Source organism: Procambarus clarkii, chromosome 27 (genome assembly GCF_040958095.1).
Source record: "Procambarus clarkii isolate CNS0578487 chromosome 27, FALCON_Pclarkii_2.0, whole genome shotgun sequence".
Lineage (NCBI taxonomy): Eukaryota > Metazoa > Arthropoda > Malacostraca > Decapoda > Cambaridae > Procambarus > Procambarus clarkii.
Genome location: NC_091176.1, coordinates 17,178,268 through 17,194,750, shown reverse-complemented (window position 1 = coordinate 17,194,750; position 16,483 = coordinate 17,178,268). Strand labels below are relative to the sequence as shown.

Here is a 16,483-nt window from a genome sequence, read left to right as displayed (position 1 = left end):
CACATGGGGAGTACATACACAACAGAGGCTAGTGTTCACATGGGGAGTACATACACAACAGAGGCTAGTGTTCACATGGGGTGTATAACCAGACCACTTATGAGCAATATTCTCCTGGACGAAATCAAGAACCTATTTATCTAGTTTGGTACAAATGCAGATACTTGCATAATTAGCATTCTAGAAGTAATAAACTATACGAGAAATCGCATAAATAAAACTCTTATATCTTGGGGTCAGCATACATTACGTTATCATAAGATTAGATCAGAATATGCTGATATAACTCTTTGACTGATATGCTGAGCGTAGAAACAAATGTAAATCTATTCTTTACAAGACACCTGAGTGATGCTATACGCGCAAGGAAATTTCCATGCCTGCAGAGGCGTACATCATTTAGGTCCTAATTAATAAATAACACTCAACAACTCCCAACTTCACTCGATAATCAACTTCGGTCGATTATCGAGTTCTCAACATCAATTTAGAATTTAGGTTCACGAACGTATCTAAATCAACAATAAAAATTATCAGGAGAAAACGCTTAACCAGTTTGTCTATCTAACACATATATTGGACAGATTAGACATGAAGACAGGATGGAATAGATAGATGCCCGGAGTGAAGGAACGGTCTCCAAGCCCTTAGACCATTGGGAAACCTATGTGGAGCTGCATGAAACATTTCAATCGCTGTGTAGATAATAGTTCCAATAGCTTAATGCTTATTATTACAATCATTTGAAGGAAGGTATAAATAGAAAGGTTAACGATCAACAATAATTGTTATTATCACTTGATATGCCACTGAAAAAATTAATACAAACAATATATGAATATAAATTACATATAATGAGAATAACCATAGATATACAAACATTTAATAGTTATATACAGATTGTAGTATATAAAAATTAGAATCCACATATGAAGTTGTAAAAAATAAAGATAAACACACATACACACACTCTTATACACATTCACACACACTCGCAAACTAATTAGTGGATATACAAATTGTTAAATAACAAATGTACCTTATGTTACAAGACATTCTCAACACCTGTTTTTCCTGTGTACTATATATACATTTTGCCTACATTATACAAGATTCCCAGTATCAAGAAAACATAAAGGAGGCATTTGTGCTGATTTCACTTTGAACATTTCATACATAAATCATTATTTTTGTTAATGTAGTATGCCATTTATCATATTGCTCACAATAAAGCTACAAATAGGATATGTTATTGTAAACTTACACTGAAAAACAAAATATTGACTTTCCCAAGCTAACTTATACATTTATGTTCCAAAATATTCTTGCCTATTGTCTAATAAAAAGATATAAACGTAACATTAAGTAAAACACTCAAATCAAATTAGATATAAACAGTTTGGTCTTTCCTAACTGCTGTTTATTCTGTTCTCATAGGCAATATGTCCTCACAACATTACCAGGGATGACATCCCTGTATATGCATATACTTATTAAGGACCAACATTAAAGCCTTTTATCTTTGCTTCTGTTTCTTATTCTGAGAGAAAGAGAGAGAGGCAAGACCCTCGGCTGGCTCAGAGTGTGGACTCCCCTGATAAATACAGGTAGCTATCGATCTTCTCATGAGGCAGAGGCAAGTACCCCAGCGAGGTCTGGCCGCACGTTCCAAAATTGTTGTCAGCGACGGTGGGATTTGGACTCCGGTCGTTTTCCCCGACGTGATTTTCCTTTTGTTCTCTCTCCACTGCGGTGTATCTTAGTCCATTCGTGCTTGGATCAAGGGAACGAGTGCGAAAGAGCTTGAGTGGGACGTCAGTGGTGCTTGTGATATGTAAGAAGCCTGTGGTCGAGGAGGAGGACTCGAGTCTGTTGTGGGGCTCGTCATTAAATCTGAAATAATATAATAGGAAAACGTAAATATCTGAAATCCAGAAATTTAAGAGACGCCTTCAGATTAAATGTATCGATAAATATAACTGTACTCATTATTGGAAATATAGTTTTTACCTAAGTTATTGGAAATGTTGGAAAGAAGGAAGAATAGGAATTGATCAAGTTGACTAAAAAGCGGAGTTCACGAAGTTCAAACTTATCAACAGCAAAACAAGATGACACGGATGGAAATTATATACAATTGGGTCACAAATATCCCACGGGGAAAGAAGTTTGGCGTAAGAATTGTAATTTCAGAAATCTATTAGATGAAATTGCCAAAAGTAAATCAACGCGTAATTAAAAATTCAACTTTCACAATCGAAACAAGATTATTGTATTGATGCAATGCACTCAGTGATGGTCTGTTGTAAATAGCTACAGGGCACCGAGTCTAGATGCCTCCAAAAAGCAGTTTAATCAAACAACTTTTAGAAAGCCACTTTTCTCCTTACAGAAAAAAAAGAGTGCAAACATAACCTGAAAGCTAACACCGTAGACTGACATTATGAACATATTGTCTGCAGCGTGAATGAACAGACAAATTTCAGGGTTGTCTTGTGGGATGTAAAAAAAACAACCCTTCACTATAACACTACACTGCGCGTGAGACCACCGCCGAGTATGCTACCACCAACTGAAGGATCACGCAAATATACGCATCAGTTCTGGTCCTGGAATTGAGAGGCAAGAGAGCAACAGTAAGTGACTCTGAGCACCTCGCCTCACAGGAAGGAGGGAGGAGCAGGTGGATATGAGAGTCGGTTCAAATAAGATGATAAATTTTCCACTTGGTAACATTGTATATGATACTAAGTGAAGCAACCTGGATAACAGAGAAACGAAAGATATCAATTGATTTTGCAGACGAGATTGAGTCACAGAGGCGCGAGGATTTTTTTTTAATTGGTATTGCAACGTAATGGGCAAAAAAGAGGTTGTTCGTTGACCAGTTCTAAACATTTTAGAGTGAAAATATGTTACTAAAAAAATGAAAATAGTTGTATTAACCAATGAAGAATAGCGGCTCAGATTTATTCACGTTTTCTATGCATCGTTAGGTTAGGTAAGGTGGGTTGTTAGGGTTCATACGTTTCCAGTTAGATTAGCACTTTGTATTTAGTACAAAGTGGCAATTTTAGAGAATTTGTAGGTACTTGGTACGCCGAGTCAGCGGCTTACCAAGAGCCGTGGACCCTCCATGGTGGTGTTGGGGTATTTTGGGCTGACGACATGAATCTTATTGACAGTTGATGATTTATTATCAGTATATAATGATCAGTAAATCATGATGGATTATTTCCGTGTGATCTAACTGATTTCAAATCTATTTCTTCTCCAATGGAAGACCGAATGTAACTTGACCTTCATCTTGACCTTTACTCTAAGTCTCTCTGACGTCTGAGACCTGATTTCCCTTTCGAGTCCTGACCTTTCCTGTTTTCTGACCTGACCTGTAAGGTAATTATATATATAAAAACGCTAAGCTAATTCAACTATATATTATTGTTAATATACTCATTATTTATATTAATTATTATTGTTATTAATATTTCTATTATTTTTAATATAATTATGTGTATTATTATTATTTTTATACAAAAAAAATCACATTAATGTGATATATCAATGACAAAATTCCACAGGAGTCGTGATAAGGGTTCGAACCTGTACGCTGAGTGTTCTCAAACGCGCACTAGTCAAGTGTATCACCACACTCGACACGGTTCAGATGACTAGAGCGCGCCTGGAACACCTAGGTCCATAGGTTCGATCCCTTTTAAGACTCCTGTGGATTTATTATTTTTATCAACATTACTTTAATTATCATTATTAAACTAATATGTATTCAAAATAATAATAACAACAAGCATTTAAATTAATTTTTTGTAATTATAATAAAAATTCCATAATAACATTGTTAATAACATTAATAATTATAAATATTTTAAGTCTATTATATTAATATTGCATTATAATTAATTATTTTATCACAAGTATTAATTTTAATATAGTTAATATTTACATATATATTTACTTTTATATTAAAATAAGCAATAACGTTTTATTGTCATCATTAGTCCTACAATAACTTTTTTTTTCTGTCACTTGTGAATTACTTGCAAAATATATTAGAAATTATATTGCTATATTGACCTTTCTCTTACGGGGATGTTTAACTTGTTGGAGTCCCGGTATGTTTTGGTGCTCAATCTGTGGTACTAACTGTGTCGATAATTGTGCCTATTAGGGATGGAATGAGCGACTACGTAATGACTGTGACGGTGGAATGGATCATCTGTCTGGTTATTAGAGTTACTGACTTTGATAGACAGAAGACTGGAGGAGTAATACTGATTGGATGTAGACAAGGGCATCATTATCTCACAGTATTCAAGCTGAGAACTCATATACTACTGACTTGCTGTTCTGCACACTGACAGGAGCTGTAGCTTGACTCTGAGCTTCAGTGTAAGCGTGGGAATTAGTTTCAGTGTAAGAATGGGGGTATAAGTTTAATGGTATAAGCACTGTAGCTTATAATGAAATAATTTATTAGTACAGTATACAAATATTTAAATACATATAGGTATTTATTTTATCAATTTAACTTGTTACACATAACTTAAAACTACATTTCCACTCGTTAATTTTTTTTATTAATAATAGCACACTGTCATATTTCCATCTTTACACTTTAATACATATTGAATTTTGTGTCAGTAATTCCTTGTTACTTTCGTGTCATTCCCATGATGCCCCAACATTCCATCACAGCCCAGAAACTATACACAAAATACAACCTTTCACACAAACACCATTAATCAACAAATGAATTACGCCAAAACAGGCAATTAACACAATATCAAAGCCCACGTTATTTCCCTCACCTCTGATTCCTGGAGTTACGAGAGCTGCCGAAGGCCGTGCTGTAGGTGTGTGCCCTCTGCAGTCCTGACGACTGACGCAGCTTCAGCAGCTGCTGGGATATCCGGCTGCGGCCGCAGGGCACAAGATGGTATAGGACGTTCAGGAAGCCCTCGCGGAACTTGGCGTTCATCCAGCAGAGAATGACGGGGTTGTAGCAGGTGTGGGACATGGCCAGCCAGTGGAAGACGAACCACAGGTGGTGGAGATGTGGCCAGAACGACATCTCCTCCACGAAGTCCAGCACCACCTGGCCCACAGACGGTCACGCGTTAAGCAACCAATAGGCAATAAGAAACATAGATAAGTGGATTTAGAGAGATAGATGTGTGGAGAAAAACTGAGAGGGATACATTGAGAAGGAACTAGTGGTGTACTTTGAGAGAGAAATACAGATAAAATTTGTGAGAAAAAGAAATTAGGAGAGAGGCAAAGAATAAGAGAAAGAGACTTAAAAGAGAATGGAGAATAGAGATTGTATATTAGATACTGATAGAGATTGTTGGCAGTATTGTATGAATGATAGTGATACTATCATAATACACTAATTATAATTAGTTATCTGCTACGTCAAACAAAAACAATGATGAGTGAATATGGACCAGGTGTGGCCGGTATGAACGCATGTATTGATGTGTGTATTAAATTTTTGTATAATGGAATTATGGCTTCACAAAATCTTCTTTTCATTCTCCACTCCATTCACTTCTAAACCGTGGTCAAATTTGTCTTGGTCATGAATACTTCAACAGCAAAATAATTCCCTTTAGATTCAACACTCTCCCGTTTCAATGAATAATTCGTTATTATCAGTGTAAGGAACCATTCGGAAATTATTATTCGTAGCAATAAGTACATCTTGCTTAAAATGTAATTTTTTGTTTACTAATATCCTCAAACTGTGCGATTTACTTCGGGTTTCTTGTGGAGTCTTTCTTTCTTGCATGCTCAACGTCTTCCATTATTTCTTACTCTCTCTTTCTTTGTGACAGTTATGCAACTGCCTCTTTTATTGAAAAGTCCAGCCCTGTTACACTTACTCATCCCAGCTCTGTTGCACTCCTTCATCCCAGCTCTGTTGCATTTCCTCGTCCCAGCTCTCTTGCACTTTCTCATCTTTTAGCTCTGGCTTGGACGGTTTGAGCCTTTTAGACTCTCACGGTTTCACCCGCTGACTCGCTTCCTCACCTCAAGTAAGCTGGCTCTCAAAGACATTCAGGAATTAACGGAAGGAAAACTTAGATCAGGACGCGTCATGTGGTAAGCATTGGAATTGTGTGTTATCATTGGTAATAATATTTTATTCACTTGAGCACTTAGGAACTAATCTTGGACCTGCAAAAATACGAGGCTGTTGGTAAAACTAAGCTGATCGAGTACTTACAATAAGGATTCGGATACAAAAGTAGCGAGACCGCGATTCAGTCTGAGTTTAAAGCATTCCTGGAAGGCACGCAGCGGTGTCTGTGGTAAATTAACTCCATTTTGTCCCGCTTTCTGTAATTACATTAACAATGTACGAGGTTCACCAAGTCTAAGATACAAGAAAGAGGGGAAAAGGAAGAGTTGCACTTACCAGGAGAATGTTGAAGGGAAGCCAGCAGAGGGAGTACACCAACACCACTGTCAAGGTCATCTTTATCATCTGTGAGGAGAGGACCAGAGAGTGAGTGAGAGAGAGAGAGAGAGAGAGAGGAGAGAGAGAGAGAGAGAGAGAGAGAGAGAGAGAGAGAGAGAGAGAGAGAGAGAGAGGGGACATAGAGAGAAAGGGGGAGGGGGGAGGTAAGCAGAAAAAAGGAGCAGACGAAAGACGTAGGCGTCGCAATTTCAGAAAATATATAAATTTATATATAAATACATCTGCATAATATATCAATACAAAATGCATAGTTAGTGCCTGTTAAAACGTTAAGCTTCCACTGACCTATATCATAGTAAACTGTTTTATGACTAACCTAAATAAAATTACATTTGCAGATTACACATATTAAATTAAATTGCTACGGGAAAGCTTAATTAAACCCACTAAGAAACTAGAGTATGAAAGGCATCACATTATAAAAACCTTCACGCCACGCCAGACGTTTAGCAGGAAGAGAGAGAGAGAGAGAGAGAGAGAGAGAGAGAGAGAGAGAGAGAGAGAGAGAGAGAGAGAGAGAGAGAGAGAGAGAGAGAGAGAGAGGGGGGGGAGGCGGAGAGCTTTCTGCTTTCTAAATATTTCATCCCTTCAGACAGAATTTGTAAAAGTGACAAGGAACAGAGGATTAGTACAAACTGAAAAATGATGTTTTATCTGATTCTCTTTTGTTATCTCTCACTCTCATTTCCTGTTGTCTGCCTCTATCTCTTTCTCCTGTTTCGGGCAATATTGCGCCTTTCACCGTCTCAAATTGAGGACTGGAACTGAGTGATATTGAAAGTGCAGCAAATATTCACCTTGTGTCTTGCAACTGAGCACTCGGTCTTGTCTAAATATATTTATTCCCATCTCTCAAAGCATCCAATTGAGTCCTTATTTATTAAAAAAATTCCTTTGTATTGTATCTGTCTCTGTCTGTCTGTCTGTCTGTCTGTCTGTCTGTCTGTCTGTCTGTCTGTCTGTCTGTCTGTCTCTGTCTCTCTCTCTCTCTCTCTCTCTCTCTCTCTCTCTCTCTCTCTCTCTCTCTCTCTCCCCTCGTTTTCCTCACTCCGACTGTCTCTTCCTACAACATTTATTTCCTCTGCTAACCCAGTAATCTCACAGTTTTCACGTAGACGCTTCCAAACAAACGTGAATCAGCACGCTCCATTTATCCGCTCGTGTGCCCATGTGAGGGTTGGGCAGTAAACAGTCTGGGGCTCGCAATTGGCCCATCATGAGGTAACTGCATGTGGTAATGGATAATTTGAGTTTAACCTTAAAAATAATAACAAACTCATGGGAGTTGGCCTTGTACCAGCTCATCGCCTTTTAATCTGGTTGAGTGAATACTGTTAAGTGCGGTTGTCCAGAGGGCTTAGGATTAGGGATAAGGCAAAAAGAGGTCTGACGTGCACTGACGTCAGTGGACGTCTCACACTAACACTAGAGATCCTCAGTCTTGTATTTCGTTCTCATCCATAAGGTTTTACTCGGTGGTTTTTGCGTAATTCGTACCTACGTGTTGTTACCCTCATATCAAATTTGTTAAGGGAAAGTCGGTGAATGTAAGAGAAAACTGTACCAGGAAGATTCAACAAGAACAGACTCTTAAATATGTGTTTGCTAACGGAGATGGAAAAAGTCTGTGTATCGAGTTTGCAAAGAAAGTGTTGGGAGAGTTAGGAAATATAACTTAAATTTATTTTTAAGCTATTTCGGTGCCAGGTACACTCGTAAATACAAATAATATACATTTGCATGTATACTCGGTGTCTGGTTAATAATGTGTGCTATCATTCATGAACTATCCCGACAGACCAAACCTCTCGATTTTGAATAGTGAATTACAACCCGGTGATACTTTCTTAAGACTTTTCTCTTCACAATGGTCAACCACGGTAAAATTGAGTTCGTGATGGGTATTTTTATTTTACCATTCTGATATAATTTATATTAAAAGTGCGTTAGTTAATTAATTTATATTAAACCATAGAAGGGCTCTGTGTTCCCTTCTTTGAGGCTGTGGGTCCCAACAATTACACTAAAGTGCGTATAAGTAAAATAAATGAGTGTTAATACCATAATTATTTGTTAAACGCCTAGTCCTCTGTTGTTAGTTTAACCACAAATTCATGCATATGTTTTAGTCTTCGTCAACACAGCATTCGGGTACACGACTGACACCTTTAAGCCATATTTCACGCCCTGTAAGGTTCTCATCTCCAGGTCCTTCTCCATTTGGCAAATATCTACCCTTTCGTCTCCACCCATTTTTTCCTGAGCCTCTCACCTTGGAAGTCTCCCTTCTATTTTTAAATCTTCAAAGGCTTCCAACTTTGGCTCAGACTTTTTAGTATTCTCTTCTTCATCACTGGCTCTTTTTTCGTTTTTTTTTTTTTTTAAATTCTCGCAGCCCTGAGAGAATGTGAAGGAAGGGCGGGGTATGGGAGTTGGGGAAGTCAGGTGATGGGATTGGGTGGGGGTGTTTGGGGATGGATGGGAAGGGGGGGGGGGGGGGGGATGGGGTGTTAGGTGCTGCTGTTCCTCTTGGAGACTCATGGACCCAGAACAAAGGGTTTTAACTTCACACAATGTTCCTCTCAGTCTGCTTATTTGAGTCCACTCTCAGCTCGTCTCCCATGTCTCTCTGTCTTTTTCAGTCTGCCTGTCTGTCTATCCCACTCTATCTCTCTCTCTCTCCCTTTCTCTCTCTCTCTCTCTCTCTCTCTCTCTCTCTCTCTCTCTCTCTCTCTCTCTCTCTCTCTCTCTCTCTCTCTCTCTCTCTCTCTCTCTCTCCCCCCCCCCCTCTCTCTCTCTCTCTCTCTCTCTCTCTCTCTCTCTCTCTCTCTCTCTCTCTCTCTCTCTCTCTTTTGGATATTCCTGGGTTTTCTCGACATATTTTCCTAACACAGGAGCTGGAACAACGAGACGGGTGTATTTCTTTCTTTCTTTCATATATTTCTTTTCATCTCTGAATGGCCAATATCTGTTGCTTTTATGTTTATTTTATCACCTTGTCAATCCAATTGTCCCTTTTCCTGCTTTTTATTCGCTATTGGTTTTTATTTTGTTCCGCCTGTTAGTTTTACAGTACTCCTACACGTGCGTGTCTTTGTGTGCATTTGCGTGTGTTTATATGTGTTTGTGTGTGTGTGTGTGTGTGTGTGTGTGTGTGTGTGTGTGTGTGTGTGTGTGTGTGTGTGTGTGTACTCACCCAGATATTCTTGCGGGGGGGTTCAAATTTGGTTCTTTGGTCCCGCCTCTCAACTGTCAATCAACTGGTGTACAGATTCCTGAGCCTACTGGGCTCAATCATATCTACATTTGAAACTGTGTATGGAGTCAGCCTCCACCACATCACTACTTAATGCAGTGATTTGCCAACTGCTCTGACACGAAAAAAATCTTTCTAATGTCTCTGTGGCTCATCTGGGTACTCAGTTTCCACCAATGTCTCCTTGTTCGTATTCCACACGTTCTAAATAGTTTGTCTTTGTCCACCCGGTCAATTCCCCTGATAATTTTGTAAGTGGTTATCATGGTCCCCTCCCCTTACTCTTCTGTCTTCCAGAGACGTGAGGCTTAGCTCCCTTACCATTTCCTCGTAGCTCATACTTCTCAGTTCCGGGACTAGTCTGATGGCCTACCTCTGATTCTTCTCTAACTTTGTCTTGTGTTTAATTAGGCATGGACTCCAGGGCAGGAGCTGCATACTCCAGGATTGGTCTGACATTAGTGGTATACAGGGTCCTGAACGATTCCTTACACAAGTTTCTAAAGGCAATTCCTATGTTGGCAAATCTAGCATATGCCGTTGATGACATCTCTTTGAAGAGGGCTTCTAGGGACAGGTTTGGTGTGATATCAACCCCTAGATATTTTTCTTTATTTAAATCTTGCAGGATATCTCCTCCCAGATGGTACTTTGTGTTCAGCCTTCTGCTCCCTTCGCTTAATTTCATTACTTTACACTTTCCTGAGTTGAACTTTAGTAGCCATTTTCTAGACCATTCCTCCAGTTTGTCCAGGTCATCCAGTAGTCTCTGTCTATCTTCATACGTCTTGATTCTTCTTACATTTTTTGCATCATCAGCAAACATTGAGAAAAATGAGTCTATACCCTCTGGAAGATCATTACATATGTTAGAAACAGGATGGGTCCACGTACAGAGCCCTGTGGGACTCCGCTGGTGACATCTCGCCACTCTAATGTCTCAAACATCACAGTTACTCACCGTTTCCTGTTAATTAGACTCCCTTATCCACTGGAGCACCTTACCTTTTACTCCTGCCTGTTGCTCCAACTTTTGTAACAGCCTTTTATGGGATGCCGTTTCAAAGGCTTTTTGACAGTCCAAGAAAATGCAGTCTGCCCACTTTTCTCTTTCTTGCCTAATTTTTGTTACTTGGTCATAGAATTCTACTTAGCCTGTGAGGCATGATTTACCATCTCTGAACCCATGCTGGTGATGTGTTACAAAGCTATTTTCGTCCAGTTTACCAAGCAATGTCCTCACGATCTTCTCCATCACCTTGCATGGTATGCAAGCTAGGGGAAAGTGGCCTGTAGTCCAGTGCCTCTTGCCTGTCACATTTTTTGTATTATGGACTACATTAGCTGTCTTCCAACTTTCTGGTAGGCCTCCTGTTTCCAGTGACTTGTTATTGACCATAGAGAGAGTGGCACACTTAGTGCCTCTGCACCCTCTTTTAGCATCCATGGTGAGATTCTGTCAGGCCCAACAGCTTTTGTCACACTCAGCTTCAACAGATTCCTTTTGACCTCATCACTGGTGAGCCCAAATTCCTCCAAGGTTGCTAGGTTTGCTGTCTCCTCATTTAGTGCAGAGGCTTCTCCTTGTTCTATGTTGAAGACCTCATAGAATCTCTTGTTGAGCTCTTCACACACCTCCTTGTCATTCTCCTGTTTCTTTGTTCACTTCAGTGATTCTCCTTTTAATATATTTTACATCTATATCATATCTTCTCCTCTCCGTTATTTCATTGTGGATGGTTCGAGCTGTGTAAACATTCCACAAAGGGTAATGACCCTCAATTCAAGGACAATTAAATTTTAATTTCAGTTTCAGCAACTTTTTCATAAATGGTTGTAGTTTTATAATTCAGTTTACAAAGGTTTAAGTTGGTTACTAATTTATAAGGACAAGTCAATGATTATAGCTTAACACTGATCAATTGACCCGAAAAACACTCATACAGACATACTGACAAACACACCGCAGACATATACGCCAGACACCACAGATGCACAGTAACAATAAGTACACATGGCAGATCCACATAAAACACACACAAGACACAAACGACAGACGCGCAACACATACGAGACACCGTGCCCGCGCGCACAGAGACACACACACACAGAAACACACACACACACACACACACACACACACACACACACACACACACACCCACACCCACACACACACACACCCACACACACACACACACACACACACACACACACACACACACACACACACACACACACACACACACACACACCCACACACACACACACACCCACACCCACACACACACAGCAGACTTAAAGTCAACACAAACACGGGAAACAAACTAGAGGAAACACTCAACAAACACACAGAACGATCACGTGATGCAAACTAAACAATTAAAAGCTGACAGGAACGTTGTTAACCAGTAAGGATACGAACGTTTCTGAAGTGCACGGGGGACGAGACTGATTTCTAATGATAAGGGGGGGAAGGGAATTATCAGGGAAGGGGGGAAGTGCCAAGCCATTACGACTATATAGTGACCATAATGATGGCTGCAGAAGTTAGTGTGGCTTCTTAAAGACGCTCTCTACCATCTGTTTGAAGTACTCTCAAACAGATTCAGCCTTTTTTTCCAGTAGAAATCTAGTAAAAGCCTCTAAAAAATTCCAGTAAAGTCATTTGGAACAAGGTAAAATTCAGTTTTATGCTTATATATATATATATATATATATATATATATATATATATATATATATATATATATATATATATATATATATATATATATATAAGACGGAAGAACATTAGGAAGTAGGAGTCAGAAGTATGACTTCATTGGACTAAGCATACCATATAGCTGAATCACTTTACGACACTTTGAAATACAAAGAAACTGTACGAGAGAAGAACGATGTGGCAAAGATGTCATGAAGACGATCACTCTAGTGTTTTATGCCTCTACAGGACCACGTCATTGTAAAAAAAACAATTCAGAACATTTACAAGTGTTTAAAGGAACTTTGAGGCACATTAAACATTGTGAAACGGTTAAGACACTTCACTGACAGATAAGAGGATAATACACGAGTATTTTAGGATATTTTAGGAAAGGCGCTTAAGAAGTCGTACTTTAGTTTGCAGCGTTGTTCGTCACGTTGCGGCTCAGAGGCACTGTCAAAATGGTTTACACATTTCGGACGAATATGAAGATATTTTACATATTTTAGGATATTTTATCATACCCAACATCACCCTAAAATCTCTTTTGAACATTTGAACTCATTGTCAAACAAACTAAAAAGCATGCATGATACTTTTTCAAAGTATGACATTATTAGACAAATGACAAAATTAATGATAGATAAAAAAAAATTATTGAATATCAGAAAATTTTGAAGAAAATTTGAATATCATGATACATCTATATTTTTGTTTAAAATTTTTATGAATAAGGATCTTTAAGACTTTCGGATATGTTGAGATTTTTAAGACTTAAATATGATTTAAGACAAACTAGGACTAACCTTGGCAGGAGAGTGGTCACTGGTGCTTTTCTCAAGAGGCCTCGACCAGTCTCTGATGACTTAAGATGTGGCATCTGTGGTGAGAGTGAGACTTTGAGATACAGAGCGAGAGGCTAAGAGAGAGAGAGAGAGAGAGAGAGAGAGAGAGAGGAGAGAGAGAGAGAGAGGAGAGAGAGAGAGAGAGAGAGAGAGGCTAAGAGAGAGAGAGATCACCTTAATGCTATTGTGCTGATCAATGTAAACATTCTGTTCTTGTCCCTTTTGGAACTGTGTATGTGTGTGCGTGGATGTCTTCTTGTGTCCGTGCGTACAACAACGCCAGACCAACAAACCACACACACTGACGCAACCAAAACACGTACAAAAATATTGTCAATGTTACCTCTCTCTTTATGACTAAAAATTCCCCATCACGCACGCGCTGAATCACACCCCTCATACGTCAATATTTAGTGGGGGCATAACTCTTTCTTGGTAACGGAAACTGCAATCAAGCTTGCGTGTTCAATAGCTTCAGTTTGAACGTAAAAAATGATAGTAATATAGCCCACAATTTTTAAGCATTAAATAAAATATTTTTTTTTTAATTTTTTGGGCATTTGTAATGAAACAGAAGAATTATTTCAAATCTGCTAGCTACTGCTTTGATAATGAGTATTTTTAGTGTTTTAAATAAATACGAAACGAGGAATTTTTAAATGTAAAAACCATGAATTTTACAAACTATTTCGTGTAACATAAAAATGTATAACTTCATGAACTCTGCTTCAGACACGAAAACAAAAAGAGAGAGCGAGAGAGAGGAGCGAGAAAGAGAGAGAGAGGAGAGAGGAGAGAGAGAGAGAGGAGAGGAGAGAGAGAGAGAGAGAGAGAGAGAGGAGAGAGAGAGAGAGAGAGAGAGAGAGAGAGAGAGAAATGCCTTCAATATCAAAAAGGTATGATGAAATTTGAATTAAATGATATTGTAACAAAATTCTAGTCATGATGATAACATCTAGATAAAAATACACGCAAGGTCACCAGAGTGAAATTAGCCGGTCCTAAGTCTTCACTCACTCACAATCGCAACATTACTCATTTTATGTTTGTATGAAAAGTGTTTAACCCTTAAACTGCACTGCTGCTTTATTTATTTATTTATTTATTTATTTATTTATTTATTTATTTATTTATTTATATACACGAAGGTACATTGGGTTTGTGAGAATACATAGCATAGTACAGTAATTACACTCTTGTAAAGCCACTAGTACGCGCAGCGTTTCGGGCAGGTCCCTAATCTAACAGATAATTTTAAGTAGGTAAATTCTATCGGAATTAATAAAATGATAACAAATACATTGCAAGAAAAAAAAAGAGATGAGAGAGATTAGTAAGTATATTAAAGCACATTGGTTTATTAAAGCTCTGATTGATTACATTGACAGCTTGACTGGAAATTTAAACAAGATTAATAGACACCATACACCAGATTGACAGCACATATAAGAAGACAGCAATGATCACAATGATAAAGATGTTCAGATTGGGTACATAAAGATTGGGAGATTGGGTAGCAATAGATACAGTGCAATTTTAAAGCAAAAGGTAAAAACTATGAAGATGAAATTAGGTACTTTTTAGTATTGTTTTTGAATGACGCAAAAGTTGGACAGCTTTTCAATTCAATAGGGAGTGAGTTCCATAGACTGGGTCCCTTCATTTGCATAGAGTGTTTACACAGATTAAGTTTGACTCTGGGGATATCAAAGATATATTTATTTCTGGTGTGGTGATAATGGGTCCTATTACATCTGTCCAGGGAGAGTTTCAGAGCATGGTTTGCATTTAAGAACAGTGTTTTGTAAATGTAGTTGACACAAGAGAATTTGTGGAGTGAGATTATGTTTAGCATGTTTAGGGAGTTAAACAAGGGGGCTGAGTGTTGTCTGAAAGCAGAATTTGTTATTATTCTCATAGCAGATTTTTGCTGGGTGATGATGGACTTGATGTGGCTTGCAGTGGTTGAACCCCATGCATAGATACCATAATTAAGATAGGGATAGATTAGTGCATAATATAGATAGATGAGAGCAGAGTTAGGTACATAATGTCTGATTTTGGAGAGTATACCAACGGTTTTAGAGACTTTCTTAGTTATGTGTTGTATGTGGGTACTGAAGTTGAGTCTCTTGTCTAGGAATAGGCCAAGAAACTTTTTTATTGCTAATGTTTACATTGTCAATCTGAAGCTGAATTGCATTTGTAGACTTGCTTCCAAATAAGATGTAGTAGGTCTTTTCTATGTTAAGTGTTAGTTTGTTGGTTGACATCCATAAGTGGACTTTTTTTTAGTTCAGCTGTCCTTTCTTTCGGTACCCATGATAGGAAATGGATAACAATACAAATGGGGAAAAAATCACATATGATAATTTGATTTTGGGGTCCAGTGTCTTAATAATTAGAGCTTGAAGCTGGTTCAAATTGGAGGTAAAGAACTGTTGTGGAGCTGACCTGTGAGGTGGCGTTTCAGCGAGCACCGGGAAGTAACTGGCTTGCATCCCCAAACTTTCCACGCGATCCTGAAATATATTTTTGGGGATTAAGTACCTATGAGAACATTTTTATTTGTAAGGCTTTGTAAATATTTATTTTTGTCGTTTTATATATATTCCATTTTGTGTGCGTGTGCTTTACTGTTTGTGTGTACAGGAATCGGGCGAGAATCATCGAACCCGGGCCCTTAGGACTACGAGCGTCACCCCTTTCGGCCGTGGGCCCTTGTGTATTTGTATATACTACTTGTTTACATTTGTTATGTTTGTCAACAGAATCTAGCTATTAGCTCTTGGACCCCGCCTTTTCTAACCAATCTATTTATCCTCTATGATTTCTACTACATATACTTCTCTCTGACACACGCACACGTGTACACCAGTTGATTGACAGTTGAGAGGCGGGACCAAAAGAGCCAGAGCTCAATCCCCGCAAGCACAACTAGGTGAGTACAACTAGGTGAGTACAAACACATCCTCAGGAAGCAGCCCCGTAGCAGCTGTCTAATACCCATGAACCTGGTTTACTGCACGGTAAACACGTGGCATTAGGGTGAAAGAAACTCTAGCCCATTTGTTTCCGCCTTGGCCGGGAATCAAAACCCGGGCCCTTAGGACTATGACCCCCCCCCTAGCGCTGTTCCCTAACCCCCGAGGCCCTGTGTGAGAGAGGGAGTG

General features: G+C 38.8%; 1 protein-coding gene across 1 annotated transcript in view; it reads right to left on the bottom strand.

The window, feature by feature from the left end:
* Positions 1-768: 768 nt before the first annotated feature.
* LOC123753587 (RYamide receptor) overlaps positions 769-16,483 on the bottom strand; it is a 111,628-nt gene continuing 95,913 nt past the window's right edge. The window contains exons 5-9 of the mRNA XM_069332114.1: positions 15,765-15,832; positions 13,272-13,330; positions 6,440-6,508; positions 4,827-5,113; positions 769-1,893 (exon numbers count right to left, since the gene is read on the bottom strand). Coding sequence (XP_069188215.1) covers positions 1,578-1,893; positions 4,827-5,113; positions 6,440-6,508; positions 13,272-13,330; positions 15,765-15,832 — 799 coding nt within the window. The 3' untranslated portion in view covers positions 769-1,577. The remainder of the gene's footprint in view (positions 1,894-4,826; positions 5,114-6,439; positions 6,509-13,271; positions 13,331-15,764; positions 15,833-16,483) is intronic.